Source organism: Bemisia tabaci, chromosome 5 (assembly GCF_918797505.1).
Source record: "Bemisia tabaci chromosome 5, PGI_BMITA_v3".
NCBI classification, from domain to species: Eukaryota; Metazoa; Arthropoda; class Insecta; order Hemiptera; family Aleyrodidae; genus Bemisia; species Bemisia tabaci.
In genome coordinates this window covers 41,349,883-41,370,798 of record NC_092797.1, presented here as the reverse complement: position 1 = coordinate 41,370,798, position 20,916 = coordinate 41,349,883, and the positions used below count along the sequence as shown (strand labels likewise).

Sequence of the window (20,916 nt, the reverse complement as noted above, 5' to 3'; positions counted from 1 at the left end):
CTTCCGATCGTAATCGTTCCTCAGCCCATTACTTTATCAGATACTTTTCCTTTTAAGTTTTAAAGAGAGAGGAAAAGGCAAGCAACATACTTTAAGTCCTTCAGTAAAATAACTAAAGAATATCGACGTCATTTTCTTCAAAGCTAGTTACTAAAGCTCAGAGCTATTCTGCCGTATAGCAAAGAACGCTGTAAGAGCCTTCAGCCGTTGCCATTTTTCCTTCAATAAAACAAGATTTTCCTGTGAAAACCTGTGAATATTTTTCTTCCAATTTTTCAAAGAATTTCAATTGCAATTTGATCTAAATTATCTGAAAATTTCAAGGAAAATACCCATGACTTTCCTTAAAAATTCATATCTTATAGTTGGAAATGTGCCAAACATACAGATGTTCATACGGCGTTTTTCCCTAGCGGGGCAGTATTTCTAACACATTTTCTCCACTATAATGTCACTTGGGTTTTCCTGTTGAAGTCAAATCGTAAAGGCTGCTACCGCAAAAACCCTTAAAATTTAATTAATTAAAAAACGGATTAATTGATCGGAACATATAAAGTCCCGCGGAGGAGACATGTGGATTAGAAATACGCCTCCTAGACGGAATATCGAACATCCGTTATGAAAAAGCGGCAGTTGCGTCAACTTGAAGATCAACATTGACTCTTACGAAATTGACTCGCTTTGATCGAAGGTCATGCATAAGTAAGCTCGTCGGAATGAGTGCGCTTACTTTTCGCGCGAGGAGGCAAAGGAAAGGGCCCGATGGAATATATTTACACTTCATTAAGCTGTATTGTTTGCCCGGTAAACTGACCGAGTGATTCCAGAAACGCATGAATTAACATACGCATGCACCTATTTCCACGATCCTCGTCGACTATACCGAAGCTTAAATGCGTTCGTGATAGGTTAAGTACCGAGATTCAACGCTGGGATTACCCGTGGAGTCATCCTCATCCACTGTCCAACTTTTGTCAAATGTAATAGGTCATCTCACCGACTCTATTTACGCATCAAACAACAAATCTGGTGAAAGTCTCAAACCACGTATCTCGTTTGCGGTGTTACAAAATTTCCGATCCCTTAGAGGCCCTGCAGTTAGTATTCAAAGGCGTTCTACCTTTCTTATGCCGCATTAAAGTCTCTTTCGAGATTTTCTGTATCATTGTATTACTTCAAACTGCTCAGGACTGAGGATAGATTTAGCTATATTATTCGGGAGGCCTTATTCTTAATACTGGTTGTTTGTAGCGTCTTTTGGAACCATTCTTTCCTACGGCCTGATAATTGAAATTGATAGACAAAGCCATGGACAAAAGAGACTTAGGGAAAATGGAGCAATCCTATTTGTCAAATTAGGAATTAGTGTCCTTTTCACTTCCCCTTCATCATTTTTCCCATTTGTCTACAGAAGCCACCCATTTCAACCAATAGGATCGCTCCATTTTTCCTTTGTTCTCTGATTATCGCTTTATCCATCGTTTCTAACAATCAGCCCGCTGGATGGCTTCCTCTGGCTCTGGATACATCAGGTCCCAGCACTGATTACTTGATGAGTATATTGAGAGTTTGACGATCGTTCTTGAAAACTTGCTGACCTCTCGCTGAATTCCCGATGACTGGCATGGTGGATCATCGCTTAACTCGTCGAGATAGCACCTTTGCGGGGTGCTGGGCAGGTTGTTGAGCGTTAAGATGCCTTCAAAAACGATTTACGCTTTCATGACAATCGCATGACGGAAGTTTGCTATCGGATAATTCACGAGGTAAATTCAGAAGCTTTTCTCTGAAGGACGCATCTACTCCGAAAGTTAATGTTATGATGCGTTGAGTCATGAGCCGCTGCTTGAGTCACCGGATAAAAACCATTGTCCGACTGAGTTCGAGAGCGATGGTCGAACTTTCAACATCCTCAAAGGGTATCCAGCGTTGAAGTCCGTTGTCCATCAAGCGCATCTTCTCTGGGTCACTGGTCATTCTTCATTTTTGGGCGTAAAATATACTATTCAATGTCAATGAGGGATGCAAGGTGATTGGAGAGAGGCGCCAAATTGTGTAGGGCTGAATATGCAACCCGCAACAAATAACCGAGAGTTTGACTAAGGATTTTAAGATGGACTCAGGATAATTTTTTCAGGTACTCTCCCCCAACCTGCTTTATTTGCGCCTCCAAGATCAAGATCTCGTAATCGTGGGTTTCGGTGGCATGCAGCGTGCAGAATAAGAATTAAGAAAATTGCCGCAAATTGCTTTTTGATTGACATCCAGCGCAGTGCTCACTCATCTCGGAGATTAAGGGAGTGAGTGCGTAGACCTAAAGAAAAAAGAAGATTACCTCGAAATCTACCTCCCTGATTATGAGTTCGAAGAACCTTTGCTCATTGATAGAGAGACTTTTACCTCTAATTGTATTACCGCCTTCCTGACAATATTTTGCGAGCCATCGCCTGTTCTCATGGGTTTCTCTATACCTATACTCCAACATCAGTATCCTCATTGAGAAAAATTATTGACAAATTTTATAAAATTCCGGACTAATAATTGTAGTGAAGTAATAATTTTCAAGAGTTTTCTGATAAATGACTAGAATAAGTAATCCGATTTTGTCTTGATTCAATTCATGTTTTTATGTTACTTACATCTAAGGTATTTACGACAATTGATGTATTATATTCTTGCAGCTCGGTACTGGATAAACGAAGGTCTGAAGAAATTGTATCAAAATTGACGTTATTACTTCAAACGAGAATGATGTAAATAATATTCATTCTAGAGCTCAATGGTTGTGAGGTATGTCAATGCCAGTCTATTAATAGAATCGAGTTGGGCAAGTTAAATCAAAATCTGTACAAATAAGAGGAACCTTACAGCAGTGCAACGGTTAACTTCTTAGGATATTAGATTTTAAATAAAACCAAACTCACCGCAACTTCTCGAAATAATGTTTGGGTATGTTCTGACCTTAATTGATTTTTGCGGCTGGAATGGATGAGGACTTATTTCCGAGATTGCTTTTGCATAAAATTATTCAAAAAGTCCTTGTTTATGGCGGAATTAAATGGCTAATACCTCTCTGTCTGCATAAATGCATCATTATCTCTGACGCCTAAAAAGTCTAAAAAGTCCTTGTTTACGACGAAATAAAATGGCTATTACCTCCCTGTCCGCAGATATGCATCAGTATCTCTGACGCCCTACAACAGTAAAAGATTATTCATTTCAAGTTCCCACTGGATCAAAAATAGCTACAAATAAATGGTGCACTCTTATATAATGTTAAATATGTATGCTATTTATTTTTAGTCTTATATGGTTATGAACACTTCACCCAAAAAAAGAACAACCCACGTCGAAAATATTATTTAGTTATGCGCCTGTCTTTTTTCAATATGAGTACTTTACATAAATAATGCTCTAGTCACATTTAGATACTCAAGTTCATATAATAAATGTAATCCCATTTATTTCCGTTCCTCCTCCTCTTATTTATGTAAATGTTGTTTAATGTAAATTTTGCAATTTCCCTGTAAGTTTTCTATAGATCAGGGTTGAAGTCTCTACTACAGTATTTTGCAAGCATTTTTCCTTGAAATTATTCGCCATTAAAAGTATATTTTTTAACACCGGGGAAAAACCGTGCATGATTTAGGAGGCAAACATAAATATAAAGTAACAGGGCGTGATGGTTTGGAATAAATCAAGTCTAAAATATGCCTTTGTCATCTATAAGCTCAGAGTCAGCTGTAAGTCGACTGTACGCTCAGATACATCTTTTACTTTTTTGTCATTTCACTTATGCACGTATACAAAATCATATCGATGGTCAAAGCGCGAAACCGCATATCAACATTGCGGTGTTTCAAATGATGTGCTCCCATCTTTTTTTTTTTTCGAAGAGGAACAAGCCTGACATTTATATAGAGTATTCGGCCGATAGAGGAGAAAAATCAAGGAAGTTTTCAAGAAATTACCTTGACTTGTAGTTTTCCAGTGAGAAAATTAAGTAAGACAGGAAGTTTGCAATGTTGCAAACGGAGATACGTGGTTTCGCAGTTTGAACATCGATCTATAAGATTTCAGAGTTCGTGTTTCCCTTGAGATATATGATATTTTAATACAACCAACTCGAAATACCAACGAAATTGAGATCAACGACATATTCTAGCCCCAAAAACGAGAGTGTCAAGTTTCATTCCTGTTTCTCAAAATGACGCATTCTTTATATCGCAAATTTTAAAACATCATAATTCGCCATCTTGGTTTGACGTTGCCGGATATTTTGTGATAAAATAATCATAGGGAACTCTTCAATGGCACAAATCATCGTTACACAGACGAAAGAACGTAACTCTATATCAAGGTTGTAAAATTGACCTGAAAAATTCAATTTTTTACACAAATATACGCATTCAATTATTAACCATGCATTTTCGAATTTTTGCATGAGATCAGTAGAATAATCAGTGAAATTTTCAATTAGACTTGCTCGAGATTTTCCTGGTAAAAATACAATTTGCTGCGGAAAATCTGGCAACATTGAAGTTACGTTCTTCCGTGAGAGAAACGACGAAATAACTAAATTTTGACTTTGAGTGAACCAATTGCGTGACGTGTTGTGCGATATATCGATTGATCTGCCATTTAAACCCATGGAAAAGGATTGATAAACAGGGTGTTCGCGGATACCTTAATAATCGATTCTTAAGCATAGCTTCAAATGGGGAAATGTCGATAATCGATTATTCACGCTTCGCTACTTATGTGAACCGAGTTCCCTTTTCCCGTGGACGAGACACATTCAGACATTTTGTACAAAATATGTTAATTAAGTGCTTTAATGCAAAATTTGAATGAGACCTGCATTACGGGTAGCCTTAAAGGCTTTTCTTTACCTATGAAAGATACAGTATTCCGTGTTGTGCTGGATACACACACACATGATGTTTAACTGGGTAGGCATGCACCCGGGGCAACCGCGCGGTCATTGGCCCCAGGAAGCTGCCGGTTGTACGGTAGATGTTTATACCTCGCAACAGGTGAAGATTCGCACAAATAAAGACATGTGGAATTAGAAAAATTAAGCAAAACTTAGACAAAAATGAATTCAAAATATGAATTACACGTCTCGTAATTACTAACACCGTAATGATTTGGACCAGTTTTGGGAAAAATCGCACGTATTTTACATTTCACGCTTAATTTTGCTATGCAAATTCCTCGGTGTTTTACATAATTTTTTAATCTGTGTTTTCATCCCTTTATATTCTATTAAAGAGCACTCTATGCGTGAATTTCCACCAGGACAATTTTTATTTAAGTAAATACCGGTTGGAAGTAAAGCATTCCTAAAAGTAGTTGCCCAAAACATAGAAGCAATTAATGGCTCAAAAAAGGCTCACGGAATTGCGATGCAAAAAAAGGGAAGTTCATTGCTTCCTTGAAAAATTAAATGGGTATATATTTACAAAAATGAAATAAGAATTTTTTTACGTTGTATAATCTCTGAAGATTTCGTGTGATGTCGTTTTAAATAGAATTGAAGTTACATCAAAATGAACATTGAATCGTTTGGGACTTGAAATTTTAAAAAATACTCGAATAATACAGATAGATCTACAAATATACACACGCGCCTCTGAACTATATTGTTTGGTGTTTTTAAGCGATTCCACAATGAAATCTCGGAGTAAAATCCGGCGTATATTTCACTCCGGGGCTTACTTTGACCCCATAAAATCTGAGTGATATGAATAGTGCGTGAAATCAGCTTCGCAGGGGAGGAGTTAAAGAGAAAAAAAACCCTTGATTCCTTTCATGGAAAGAGAATATCACTTTGCAAGTAGCGTGAATTCCCCTCCAGACATTCACACCTCTCTCATTTTTTTTTTTTTTTTTTTTTTTTTTTTTTTTTTTTTTTTTTTTTTTTTTTTTTTTTAAACGGCTGTGGAGTGAAATGCACTCGCGGGAATGAAATTAAAGGTCTCGATACACGATCAAATTCTGAACCAATTCCGATCAAAGTAGACCAGTTGGTGACTGATAGTCACCATGCAACAGTCCTTCTTGATCAAAATTGGACGGGCTGTCTTTTGATCATTCCTTGCCACATGAAACATTTCTGCCCGGTTTTCATTTGAAAATAAGGCGAAGTAACGATTTTAAGACTGATGACTCCCGACACTTTGATGGTAATTGGTTCGGAAATTTGACCGTGTATCAAGGCCTTAACTCCGAAAAAAAAGGAAATTCCTCTTCGCACTCGTATCACTCCGAACTTTCGGGGGCAAGCTGATCTGCGGAGTGATATCCACCCCGAATTATTTCACTCCGAGATTCCTACCGGTGCAACACCAGCGATGAAAAAAATCACACATTGAGTTCAACAGCCGACGAACTGCACCCACAACGCGAAACACGGCGATCAGGACAAAAACATCGCTATCACTCACCTGCAAATAACCAGAGGGAAAGCACGGCACAAATTCGACGGTCGAACGGGTAAAAACGCACTAACGAACGATTCGCCGACGAGTCGAGCGATAATCGCGTGAAAAAATTCAAAATCAGCGGGGCAGCTGCGCGGGCATGGTCTCTCGGCCGATCAGACGGACTGACTGATTTGGCGGCGAGTGCGAGTGGTCAAACAGAGCGATCGCGACTGAACTCGCGGAAAAAAAACGCGTTCCACAAACGCGAACCGCGTTAGTGACCTTCCATCGGCGTTGCACCTGATTTTCCCTCTCGCTCGCTCGCGATCAGCCGCCAGGCGCCGGCCGCGTCTCTCTCACTCCATCCTCTTTACACCTCAAATCCTCAGGTTCAAGTTCAAGTTCACGACGCTGAGTCCACGCCGTGTGTGACGTCATCCGCGATCCTCCGCGATCTGCATTTCGATCGGTTTTTGTCGATTAATTCATCGCGGGGTTACACAATAGTCAAAATCAGTTTCATCCTCCCACTATTCGTCGCTCCTCCGGCGTAATGACTTATATCTCGATTTCCACATGAGCCCTAAAAAGCGTGGATTTATATGTAAAACAAGGCTCACGTGAAAATTTAGATACGCCCTTACGCAGAGGGGCGGCGGAATGTGGTAGTCGAGTTTTCCGCGTGAGGATTGCGAATATGTGATGAAAGTAAGAGCTATTTCGTAATATTATGAGCCTTTGATGATTACTGATGCACCAGATCTGAAAAAAATGAGCTGGTTAAGTCATACCTTATGAAAGGATGCCGTAATTGGTGGACAGAATTACCGTTCGATTTACCATTCATGCAAAGTAAGATCGCTTTTTGGTGATAGATAATAAAAAAATGGCGAGTGGCGTCGTGCTGATGAAAGTCAATGAGCTTTAAAAAAGTGTTTTCGAGTGATTTTAATCTTTTTTGCTATGAATTTCAAAAGAGCGGGTCAGGCATCGGACAGGGTGAGAATTACGACGTATTTTTCGTTTTTCGTATTCGACGTTGTGAATGATGGAAATTTTCAAAATCGACTTTTGAGGAATACATGTGGCAGTCCGCAGGGTTAGAGACCTTAGTTCATAGAGGTGACGATTCTTAAAAGTTGGCAGCACTATTTTACCTCCATTTAAGTTTAGGTAAAACAATCGATTCTCAGTGAGGCACCTTACTTCACCTAAAATCGATGTTTTTAATGGAGTTAAATGGAGGACTACCAGTGTGATGCCAACTTTGAAGAATCGTCAATGATGGTGGCAAACTTTGCGAGCATCAGTGGATGAGTCGATTTGATTACCTGGAAAAATTTTCTGAACAATAAACATGATATAAGTCAAAAAATCGAATTTTCAGAGGTTCCGCAGATATTTTTAAGCAAAGGCAAAAATTATATTCGCTTAAATAAACAGAAGATACCAAGGCGTGCGGTAAATGGGATGCAGAAAAGATGAAAAGTGCAGCAAGAAACTTTTGTTTTTGTTGGTCAAATGTTACCTCCGATCGTGCACTCAAGCTTAATAATGCTAGTAGCGAATGGTCTCTCACTCCTCTTCGCGGGCAAGGAATGAGTTTTTTGCTTCTTGTACGCTTCACAGCGAGAAAAATGCAAGATTACCTGAGATTTTATATATTCTACTCCTAAAACACATTACAACTATTAATATGGCTTGTCTCGCCACCCTCTCCTTTTAAAACTGATGTAATTTTTGCTACAACTTTAAAAATTCCCAATGTTTGCAGTCAGTATTCATCATTATTTGCTATTTAGCGATAATTTCCGCACACTACAAAGTATAGCAAAACTACGACGAAATGGTTTATCCAAAGCACTAGACGTTATTGACCGCTAGGTGAAATGTTTGGTTTTGATATGAAACTTCTCCAGAATATACTCAAGAATATAGGTACCACAGAAAAGATTCCAAACGAAACCCTTGAGAGGACTTTTAAACCCTGTCCTGACACCGATGATAATTCTGGTTGAGAGATAAATTTCCTGGCCGAATAATAGTTCAATTCCCCCCCCCCCCTAATTTTTCGATTTTCTTCTTCAAACTTTGATTTTCAAAATTCACCTTTTCAATTATTTTAATTTCCTTTGAAATTATCACATTAGGTGCGGATGAGGAAAAAACTTGATGCCTTGGTTCTGAACTGATCTAGGGTAATGGACATTTCTCACTGGAATTTTTTAACTCTACCATTAAACAAATATTAACAATATAACAGTCATTAATAGTTTACTTCATCGGCATTCATTCAATAAGCAACGCTGGAATTAAGATGTATGAGAAACAAGTGAAACCGCCCTTCAGTCAGTATCACATGCAACGAATACTATGCGAATATCATTCTAACGCCTGGATGCAACTATTCGAGCTCCGCGGATGTCTGTGTTGCATACGCACGCCAGTGAAGGCGTTTTGACTCCTCGGACAGTCACCGCTCAAGGCTCAACCCGCAACGCACCGCGCGACGGGCGAGGGCGACCAGCGTGACACGCGCATAGGCGCCTACAAACCTAACAGGATACTTCACGCGTTGCGTAATGCGTGAAGTATCCCTGTTAGGTTTGTAGGCGCCATCAGTTCGCGTTTCGTGCTGATGGTACGCCGGCGCTGCAGCGCAACGGCCAGCGAGCGACACTGTGAGGATTCGAAAGGATGGAGTGCCTTCAACCCTTAATTGAATTGCATTTTGCAAAAAGGAACTAGGAGCATTACAAGATTGCTAAGATTGTGCAGCTCCTTTTGTCTTGGGAGGAACCCCTAATAATCTCTAATCAGTTTCTTGTTTACTCGCTAAAAACTGTAAATTAAGGACAAAAATTAAATGTAAATTTCATATTTTTTGACCATATAAATCGTTATACCGAAATGGGTAAAGTTGCACAATCCTAGCAACATCGCAATGCTCCTGGTTCCTTTCTGCAAAATGCAATCCAATTAACACTACACAGGCAACTAGACACGGTTGGTCGCTCAAATTATGTTCAGCATATGGCGATATTAAAACTGAAGCTCGGAAAACGGAGGGGCTCGCAACGCATGCTCATCGAAACTCCCAAGACTCATGTCTCGTTTGCAGTTTTCTTTTAAAATCTCCGCTCCCATTTTATTTTTTTGAAAGAGAACAAACCAACAAAGATCCTCCAAGGTTACTTAGCATTATCTTCCTACAGCGAAGGAAAATCATGAAAGTTTTAAAAAATCTACATTGAGTAATTAACCTTTCAAGAAATTAAGTATGATGGACAATCTGCAACGTCATTAATCGAGATACGTGGTTTTTTAGTTCCGTGGTTTTTTTTAGTTGTCGTTGATCTGTGAACTATGCTTGTCTAAGAGATAGCTTGACAGTGTAAACGAAAAATTGAAGGCGGTCTGTCATTTTCATCCTCACAGTGCAGCCTTCCCAGCCTTCCAACCTTCGCGGGTGAAGCGATGAGTGTCTGGAAAGTCAAAACGCCTTCATCCCCTTGCGTATGCAACACGGACATCCATGGAGCTTGAATAGTTGCATCCATGAGTTATAATGAAATTCGTCAATTTTTCGTCGCATGCGATATTAAATGAAGGTGTTTAGATTGTATCCCTCAGACTTTAAATTAATTCAAGCGTCGCCAATTGTGCCGATCGAGCAGTTTTAATCACACCAATTTTTTTGTCACTTTTTTTTTGTAAAAAAAAACGAGTGTCACATTTTGGCATCCCTCTGAAGAGAACTTGAGCTTTAGCTCATTCCTGATAAATAATGTGTCCCTTCGTGCGGAGTATTTCTTAACTTTCCATGAGGGAATGACCTGAGGAGAAACAGGTATCAATCGAAAATCTTGCCAACATTCATGCAGTGTATAATATTGTCTTGCCACCGCTTCTATTCGACTTACTTTAATGATGTCGGAGATCACTAATGTAGGTAAGTACCTGCTGTGAAACTAGAAAAGCAAGCGAGTGAATGTAGTATTAAAACTTTTTACGAGTTCCAGACAATATTTTTCGGCCGAGATGGTTTTTTTTCCTCTTTTTCTTATCCACTAAAAAAACAAACAGACAATTTTAAGACACAACATTAGCCATTCTCCCGTAGCGAAATTAAATATGATAAGAATGTTGCAAATCAAGGTAGATAACGGGCTTCCTAATTTCCTCATCATGTGCTATGCATTGTATAACATTTCTAAATGTAAACTTGCGATTGATTTTTTCGCAATCGCTGAGAGAAAGCTTATTTTTGGTAGATGTTCAAAAAAACCATTCAGAGATTTTTCTGCCCTCAATTTTTTGCTAGGATGGCTGGAAATCTTTACTGTTCGAGTTGAAGACTATTTTTCTTAGGGAATATAACCTTTTTTAATGGTGCTAGGTCAAAATGTCCAAAAGAAAATGTCCAAAAGTCAAAATGTCCAAACCCTGAATGCCCAAAAATCTAAAAAGGCCAAATATCAGAAATGTCCAGCAGACAAATAAGTCCAAAAGTAGGCAAATGTCCAAATGTGAGATTAGGCATTGGTTGAGTTGTTATTGGATTTTTGGGTGCAGGTTTGCAAGCTATTTGTGAATGCAGCCACAGAAACAGATGCGTCGGATAATGGAGGGATGCAGGTTAGGAAAAAATGATGATAAAATTTTTCATGAGAGCAGGCAAATTCTTACTTTTAAAAATGCATTAGTGATTTATTTTCCAAATTTTAAGTGATATTGACAAACATAACAAACATGGCTAATATTACCCCATTTGTCATGAAAAGCCAAAAAAAAAAAAAAAAAAAAAAAAAAAAAAAAAAAAAAAAAAAACGCCTGAAAACAGTTAGTATATAATTACTCTTTCCATAATTCGGACATTCGCCTACTTTTGGACTTATTTGTCTGCTGGACATTACTGATATTTGGCCTTTTTAAATTTTTTGGCATTCAGGGTTTGGACGTTTTGACTTTTGGACATTTGTTTTTGGACATTTTGACCTATTACCTTTTTAATACATACATTGATGACCGAACTCTGAAAACACTATCTCAAAATAATACGTCTCTAATTTCTCATAATTTTTTTTTTTTAACGAAAAACCTGTTATTATTTTGATTTTTTTTTCATTTTGTCACGATGGTCCTATGAAAATTTTAGGCTGTAATACGCGTTAGTTTTCTTTTAAAATAAAATGTGAACAGAGGTTTTTAAACTCTGTAATTAAGTCACGTGTTTTCATAAATTAGTCATTGACATGACATCACGCTATAGTCCTCCAATCGACTGATTGTGAGACATCGAACCAGTAGTTGTTAAACCAGACCTGCCTATGCTAATGTGCCATTCGAAATCCTATGTTGAATTTATTTCAATAAAAGGTTGCTCGGGTTAGAATAGACTGGAATCGAGTGGCGTCAGAGGTTGTTTGATCCACGTGAGTTCCTTCATCGAAACAAGTCTTGAATTTTTGAGATGTCGAGCTGTCTTCGTCCACTCCAAAACTTGTTTCGCGAAATTAGATCGCCTAAAATTCGTCCATCAATTTCAGTTTAAGCCAGTTAAGTCATCTCAGGATCAAATGGACCGAGTTAAGCAGAAAGGAACCAACCCACATTTTGGAAAAAATTGAGTTATGAGTGGTATTGAACTCAACCACTGCTCTACTATCTATCGCCAAAAATTCAAAGTTTTTGTTGGAGCAAATTTTGCAGAAATTGAACTTGAAGTTTATCTCTTACATTGAGTCTTATGCAGAAGCCAAACTTTAAACCTCTTTTTCTCGGTTCGATCCCGATGTGGCTTGGTTCTCTTTTGTTTAACTCCGTCCAAATGTAGCTCTTAAGAGCGCGAGATATGATATTAAAAGAGGTAACTCTTTGAGGAAACATCGTTAAAAAAACTAAAGTTCAAACTGAGTTTTCACCGGAGAGCGCTCCTCTCGCGGTCTTGGGAACAAGGTTTTTGGTGTTCTGGGACGATTTTTTCCTATTAAAACGAATTGGATTTTCGATAATTCAATTTACTTCAATTTATTTAATAAAAACTATTTGATCGTATTGATGAATTGCGCTTTTTGATGATTCGCTCTACTTGTTGCCTGTTTACTAGTTTTAAGGCGCTATAAGATTGTAACTGAATTTAAACAAAGTACCTAAGATCCCAAGGCTCACTTAACTACACAGTCTATCATAATGTCATAATCACATATTACTAATTTTGGCATAGTTAATTGATTAATTTATTTACAAATGGTTTTTGTTTAGCATAGTAGAGGACATACATTTCTATCCTACCAAAATTCATGGACATAAATGCCTTCCATGTAGCAAACGATACGGGGTAAGCGTCTATAAACAGCAGAGTGAATTATAAGTTGTTACGTCAAATTTAACTCCTCTATTTCTCACCCCCTTATCCCTGACTACATAAAAAATCAAGACGCCAAGTGACGATAATAATCAGTTAGCTTAGCTGCAAAGTTCAATCATTTTGCACATCGACAGAATGTTTCTATGGGGTTCTTATCACGAGGAAAAACTTGAGAGCTAATTCTTCGGAGCAAATTGAATGTTTTCAAGTTTAACTTTGAGGTTGCGCCTTGTGCCACGATGCCAAGCAAAATGTCAAAAATGGAGAGTATTCTGATTATTTGATGTTTAAAGACAATTAGAGACTGTGCCATAAAATATATTGCACGTAAGCTATTTCTCTGTTGACATAAACTTTAAATTCGGTTCATAAGAAATGCCCGATCGTTAGAAGTGTGGTCGTGAGCAAGGAACGTTTGATGGCAACAATATGATGAAATAAATAGAAAGAATAGAAGATAAACTTTGATACTACGTAGGAGGAAGATAGTCAAACCAACCAATCTAACTAAATTTCGTCATTCATTTTACTTACGTCGAGAGTCATAAAAAAATTAGAAGAGTGTATGATATCGCAAGTATTTTTTGTTCAAAGTAAAGTTAAGGTCGGAAACAAATATAAAAGAGGAGAGCAAGAATATCCAAATTCATTATACGAGGAAAAACCGTAGTTAGTTCTACTTTTTTACAGTGTTTGAAGTAACTAATACTGGCAGCGATTAACTGTCTTCCTAACGGTAAGTGTTTCTGATGTTTCTAATAATACTGATGGACCATCGGATGGATGAAGAAGTTCAGCACTACCGGTCATATTTCTTCATTAAAATTGGTAAACACGCTAGAAATACCCAAAATCATTAAATGAGAGAGAGAGAAAGTAGCGTTTATTGTTCACAGTGGGCTTCGAGAATTTTAACTTCCGAAGGTTCAAGGCACAGCGGTCTTGAAGCAAAAAATAAATGCGACAAAAATGTACCCAAGACGGTTTTGGTGGGGGGGGGGGGTGTGAGTCTGTGTACCTGTAGACTCAAAATTGCGAAAAATCAAAATCTTGGCTGATCCTAGTTTTGATGTATCTTATTTCGGAATTTTCATAATAATTGCAAGTTTTCTAATGATTTTGATCCGCTTTTTTATTTATTTGTCATTGAATCGGTGTTGATCGGATCACGTTTTTATTTTCCACTCGATTCATGTCGATCGAATACATATCCTCTCTTTACACGCTATCATACTCCTCTTTTTTTAACTAAACAATTCGCCTTCAGCTTCGTCCGCAGCAATTGCCGTTAAGGATATGCTGTGCGTGCTGATTTCAGCCCATTACATACTTGATTCTCTGAAGGCGTTTTATGTGCATAAGTAGCGCAATCTGTTGGAGAATGAACGAAGTAAGGATTCGATCCCACTTCTGTTGTTCTCCAACAGAGTGCTCTACTTTCGAACATTAAACGCCTTCAGAGAGTCAAGTATGTAATGATCTGAGATCAGCACGCACAACATATTTGTAACAACAATTGCTGCGAACGCAGCTGAAGGCGAATTGAAATCGACCGTATAATACATTTTGAAAATCATTTTAGCTCTTTAATTAATACTGTCACCATTAGAGAGTTGTATTTCATGGTCTTTGTATGGGAGATTCTCTAAAAAATTTTCAACATAAACTAAAACATAAACTAAGTGTAAATGCAAAATAAAATAAACCGCGCTTTAGGATTTATTATCAAGCTAAATAGCACGGCTGATGAAAACGAGGTCTAGCAGATTCAACTAACTCGGGAGTTACAAATTATAAAGCGCCTTCAGATCATCTGTATGCAACACGCATAGCCACTGAGCACGAATAGTTGCATTAACAAGGCATTATTACCGAGGTCAAGTTATACGGACCGTGTATAACGGAGACGCCCAAAGTTTGAATCGAGAAAAAGGGTTTGAAGATGTGTTCTTCCATTGAACTCGATGCAAAGAGCTAATTTTAACGACTATAGTCACGTTTAAAATATTCTTTTTTCTTGACTTTGACCTTTTGACAGAAAAAAATTGACAAGTAGCTGAATTCAAAACTCCAACTCATTTTTCCCAAAAGGCGATCAGTGTTTATGTTCCACTAGGTCCAATTTTGCCCGGAATGCCCAGTACCCTCGAGCACCTTTGAAAAACTGCTTATGTAGTAAATTGAGGTTTTCATTTATTTAAAATGGGAAATTTTGGCGCGTAAATGTAGATACTGCCTTTGCGATCGTTTTGACCCCCGTCTGATACAATGAATTGAGTGCCCCTGGTGAATATAGGAAACTGGTAAGCGGACTGGCTCCGAATTTTTGTAAGCTTGTCCAAAAGTTACTAATGCTTCAATCTAGGTTGATAGATTGTCGTAATTCTCTATAGTTTTTTTGATTTTGCAAACGAGTCAACGACGCGCATTATCAACACGTTTCGTTCGAGTTCACTGCTTCACTGGAAAAAAAATCTCAAATTTGCCGTCAAGAATTATTTTTTCTTAAATCAAGAATTTAGCTGCTTGACATAAACTACTTTTTTGCTTAACCCGAGCATTATTTTGCTTTTATCAAGAAAAATTGGATGTATTTCTGTCAAACGGAACTAAGCGCCATCGGGGTAGGAAGGTAGAGGGGGGCTTGGATTGGCGGCGGAACCGGGCGTCGGACTCATTCGTTCCTATACTCGCAATGCTTTTCCATGGCGCTTAGTTCCGTTTGACAGAACCCGCTATCCGGGATTCTAAATTCTTCAAAAGGAACTCAAATTGGCGTTTAGTTCCGTTTGACAGAAATACGTCCAATTAGCTTAAATCAAGATAAAACGATGTTTGCTGGCTGCAAATTCAAGAATCATCATGCTCGAGCCAAGCACATTTTTTTTCAGTGTTGGTTTATTTTTTAATTTATTTATTTACCATCCATTTTTCAGAAAACTAATGAGTTCCCGGACAGCACCACAATGCAAACCTCGCTGCTGACTCTCCTGGTCCTCTCCACCTGGACCGCGAGTTGCCAGAGCCAAAAATGCGGTTGGTTCGGATTATACTGCGGCCGGAAAAGAGCATGCGAGGGCTACGACCTGGTATACATGGATCGACACCACGGCGAATGCGATGACGACGGCGTGGGCTTCTGCTGCCCAAAAGGCGAAGGGACACCGGTGGTGTTCTGCACGGGGCCGAACCGCGGAGGGGACTGCCGCGTCACCTTCATCCCACCCGGCGAAGACTGCGCCGAGCTCCCCAGGGACAACAACACCAACCACATCTACGAGGCCCGGTCCATGATGACCCGCGGTGCCTGTGTCCGACTGTGGCGCGCCCTGGGGTGCAAAGGAAAGACGAAACTCTACAACGTCGGGGACGAGAACTTTGTCAGCACCGACGACATGCCCAAAGCGCTCTCTGTAAGCCCGTGCTTCAAGAACGACAAAGTGATCCAAATGTGTAAGAAACAACGGTTCGCTGGGATAAGTAAACGAGCTATCGATTTAAATTGTAATAATATCATTTTGGGAACGGCGAATAGGCCAATCGAAGGGCCAGCAAGATTTGCTCGCGATGAGCTTTTTATCGGCGCCAACGAAAGTTTAATCCAACAGAATGTCCCGGATCGGAACAGTCCAATACGATGGATCCAATTCGGCCCTGGAGGTCGCACCCAAGCCTTGGAAGCCATCATCGAGGAGAGACATTTAGGAACGGGCACTGCTGCCTCAAATGCAGCACGTCAATATACGGCACAACACGGTTACCAAGGCAACCCCAGGGATGACGCTGGTCATATCCTAGACAGGAATTTCGGTGGGCCAGGTGATCAGCTGTGGAATATTTTTCCGCAGATGCGGCATTTCAATCGAGGGGTCTGGGGACAAATTGGGAGAGCGATCGCGCATTACATTCGGAATTATGGATCGGTTGTTTGGAATATCAACCTGCAGTACGCGGATGACGACCCCAACACTCAGAGGCCGTGGAGAATTATCTACCGGGTCATGAGTCTGAATGGTACCCATGTTTTGGATGTGGATGATTTACTCAACCCTGAAGGCGGGTACACAGGCCAGTAGATTGGTTTATTTTTGACGAAAAATGGGTGCATTTATATAGAAGATTACCTCGTTGCACACAGGTGAAGTCTTCGGAGAGGCGATTTTTGTCAAGTTGCTTTAAAAAAAAGAAGAGGAAAAACCCGAATGCAGTTTATTTTACTTATCAAGTATCGCACTTCGGCGCCCTGTCCTCTAAGCCCCTGAAATAGAGTTATCAAAATATTCATCGACTCATTATCATCTTCGACAGAAGAGAGCCTTTGTGCCTATCTCTCGGGGCGGTCAGTTGTCCCCTCACAAAAACGTTCGATGGTCTCTAAAAAATAAGATACGCATACATATATTTATAGTAACAATCAGTTCTTCCCCCGAAATGTTACCCCCAGCCATGTTTCAGCATTGAATAGTCATATTAAACTGTAAGCCAATCAGTCACTCATACGTTTTTTATTGATTTCTCTCTCTCTCTCTCTCCTTTCCATCCATCGGCTTTTTTTTTTTTGTCCCCCTCTCTCTCGTTTAGAGGGCCCAGAATCAATGCCTCGAGGCGATTTTTTATTTTATTTTTATCACTAAATACATTTGATGTTAGTAAAATTATGCAGCTTTGGGTGAGTTTCTTTGTCGATTAGGTGAACTATTCTACAGAAATTTGCATTTTAAAATTTTATAATTGTATGAGGGAATTTTCCTGAATATTTTACAAGTATTAGTAAAGTTAGCTGAATTTTTAATGGAGTAAAAGAACGGAGGCCGTGCACACTCTTAAAGACACACCAGAATGAACATGTGCTACGTCTCGTAATGGTCCTCTGATGAATAAAATGAAGAGCTGTGGCGCTCCGCATAAATAATGATAGCTAATTTGCAAAATCTTTCGAACACATACGTTGGTTTGTGATTGCCTTTTGTCAAAAAAATTGTCCAAGAATGAAGCTCTTTCACACAACGAGAATTAGTGACCTAAGTACTTGTTCCTATGTAAAATTTTGGGAGAAACACGATATGCCGCACTTATTTCTTCAAACAATCTCAAAATGAAGCTCTTAAAGTTGAACCCGTAATGGTCGAGCTGAAAGAGTTCACATCTGTATCCAGTCAAACTCTCCATACACAGACAGGGAGTGAATAGATTATAGCAGAGTTGTCTCGTTTCGGAGGGACACCAAGTGTCAGAATTAAAATTAATTTTTTAGCTTATAGCCACGGCAATCCAGCTAATGTATTCACTCACTCTCTATCTGTGCATGGACTGGATGCATTAGTAGAGCAGAGCTGAACTCTCTGATAAAGCCGGAGATCCACTCAATTGCGATCTCGAGCGTACATTAAGAGCTTTTTCGCAGCGTGAAAGTTGTTTAAGAAAAAATTAGTGGCACCGCCGGTGTTTTTTTTTTCGCAAAATTTTGCACAGGGTATCGATGGTTAAATTGCGAAACCACTTACCTCCGTTTGCGACGTTGCAAACTTCCCTTTATACTTTATTTTTTCTTTAGAAAACTAGTCGACGTAATTTCTTGAAAACTTTCTTGATTTTTCTTCTCTGTTAGCAGAATATTCTATATAAACAAGCTATGAAGTTAGCTTGTTAACCTTCGAAAAAACAAAATAGGAGCGGAAATTTTGAAACACACATTAGTTTGATCGCAAATCGTCGTTGCATGCAAGAACTCCGACAATATTGTTTGGGGAACGAGCGGTGAAATGCGGCGATTTTTGCGCTAAGCGAGTCTGTGGAGCTAAATTCAGAGCTGCATTTTTATGGACTGAGGACATTTGGGAAATACGCTGATCGGCACGACGAAGTAAGTGAGACCGGATCAAAATCGTTACACCTCGGCCGTCAGTCATTCAACCGATGCAAGTGGCTTAACTCGTTATGAGTCCCTGACTCATCACGTCTGCAGTGCGTTTGATTTCCACGCACCTGATCAACACTGTTTGCAACGAGCGGCATATAGTAATCTCGGCGGTAGCGGATATATTTGATTCAGCGCGAACGAACACTGGTTGGAATTAAAAATTAGTGGTCTCGGAGTAGTACGGAGGAGGGGGGGGGGAAACTGTTGCTCTTACAATACTCATAGTGGATTCAAGGTCCTACCTAATTTTCTAGTCATAGTTACAACTTCGATTTCCAAAAGTAAATAGTTTAGTCCTAAAATCCACTCGAGGCATTTTGAGAGCAAGTATTTTGTTTTCCTCCGTGGTAGGATAAAAAAATTGAGGGTAAATCATATTGAAATTAATGGTGAGAGGTAATATCTCGTGACGTTAATTTTGTAAAGTATTAGACCTTAGAAAGCTATGAATAAAGAGGTTGTCATAGCTAAGAAATTTAAATTTACTCGGATCAGTACCAAAGAGCTTGATGCAAAAACGGCTTTTTTCGCCCCCCTCTGGAAGTTCTTCAGACTCTGTCTATTGATTACTCATACTTGAGCGCTTCTTTTCCCAAATTTTCAGACCCCCAAAAAATTTTGGGGGGAGCTAGGGGGGGTGGAAGTCAAAACCTATGAACCTCGATATCTCTTGAACAAAGAAAGATATCGAAGTCCAGTTTGGACGAAAAATCGTCTAAAATTGCATACTTTAAGATTCTAAAGGTCGAAATCCCGATATCACATTTTTAAGTCAACATATGTGCTTTTTTCCAGTTTTTAGGTCTAGAAAATTTCTTTTAAACGAAAAATTTACAAAGATTTCACTTTATTAATTGAACCAAAACCAGTTTTTTAAATTGTTCGTCTTTTTCCGCATCCAACGAGTGGTCCATTAAGCTGGGGAACCAAACGGTTCCGGAGTTATGATCGATTGAAGTTTTCGCTCAACGCGCGCCGACCGATTTTCGCGCGCAAAAAAGTCGGATTTGACTGTTATTAGATCAGATTGAATGTTCAAACTGAGCAAAATGCTTAATTAGGGACTCTTGAGGGTCGCTGAGTTCAGAAATTACCGATACTTCCAAAAAATTCACGTTTTTACAATTGCAGCTTCGGACAGGACCACTGAGCGGCCGGTCGGCGCTCAGTGGGCCTCTAAAATAGCGCTGCGGAGCTGCAATTGTAAAAACGTGAATTTTTTGGAAGTATCGGTAATTTCTGAACTCAGCGACCCTCAAGAGTCCCTAATTAAGCATTTTGCTCAGTTTGAACATTCAATCTGATCTAATAACAGTCAAATCCGACTTTTTTGCGCGCGAAAATCGGTCGGCGCGCGTTGAGCGAAAACTTCAATCGATCATAACTCCGGAACCGTTTGGTTCCCCAGCTTAATGGACCACTCGTTGGATGCGGAAAAAGACGAACAATTTAAAAAACTGGTTTTGGTTCAAATAAAAAATTGAAATCTTTGTAAATTTTTCGTTTAAAAGAAATTTTCTAGACCTAAAAACTGGAAAAAAGCACATATGTTGACTTAAAAATGTGATATCGGGATTTTGACCTATAGAATCTTAAAGTATGCAATTTTAGACGATTTTTCGTCCAAACCAGACTTCGATATCTTTCTTTGTTCAAGAGATATCGAGGTTCATAGGTTTTGACTTCCACCCCCCCTAGCTCCCCCCAAAATTTTTTGGGGGTCTGAAAATTTGGGAAAAGAAGCGCTCAAGTATGAGTAATCAATAGACAAAGTCTGAAGAACTTCCAGAGGGGGGGCGAAAAAAGCCGTTTTTGCATCAAGCTCTTTCCTCTCATTTTTACGGGAAAATGGACCACTAGACAAGGTGCGAATTTCAGCATTTTGATACATGTTCCTTCACCAAAATTTCACGTAAAACACGATGCGCACAACTAAAATTACCGAAATTAATTCCTTCCGAAGATATTTAACGATTCTTAGTGCAAAAATTGAAACTACCCGCTCATGAAAACTCAATATCTACGTGATTCACATCGCGCGCTAAACGTTATCGTGACAGTATCTGCGATTTAAAAATGTGGCAACCTCAATCTTGACGCTTTGGCTCAGCTATAGCTAATTACTTATAGTTTGAGAAACGCATGGTGGGAAATGAACATTGCTCGATTGAGAAGCTTGCTGAAACCGTTGTAGTGCG

General features: G+C 39.2%; 2 protein-coding genes across 3 annotated transcripts in view; one reads left to right on the top strand and one right to left on the bottom strand.

The window, feature by feature from the left end:
- Positions 1-20,916, bottom strand: part of LOC109039149 (alpha-tocopherol transfer protein) — a 77,923-nt gene that overhangs the window by 22,469 nt on the left and 34,538 nt on the right. Inside the window, exon 1 of one of the 2 annotated variants that reach the window (XM_019054519.2) lies at positions 6,450-6,668. The exons of the other annotated variant lie outside the window; for it this stretch is intronic. The gene's annotated coding sequence lies outside the window, so the exon portion shown is untranslated. Of the gene's footprint in view, positions 1-6,449; positions 6,669-20,916 lie in introns of those variants that run through there. 2 annotated transcript variants of the gene reach the window in all.
- Positions 13,393-17,295, top strand: LOC109039148 (uncharacterized). The gene is made up of 2 exons (XM_019054517.2): positions 13,393-13,534; positions 15,735-17,295. Exon 2 carries the CDS (start codon positions 15,765-15,767, stop codon positions 16,872-16,874), a length of 1,110 nt encoding a protein of 369 aa, XP_018910062.2. The 5' UTR covers positions 13,393-13,534; positions 15,735-15,764; the 3' UTR covers positions 16,875-17,295.

Coding starts and splice junctions, on each gene's coding strand:
- LOC109039148 (XM_019054517.2), top strand. CDS start 15,765: ATGCAAACCTCGCTGCTGACTCTCCTGGTCCTCTCCACCTGGACCGCG.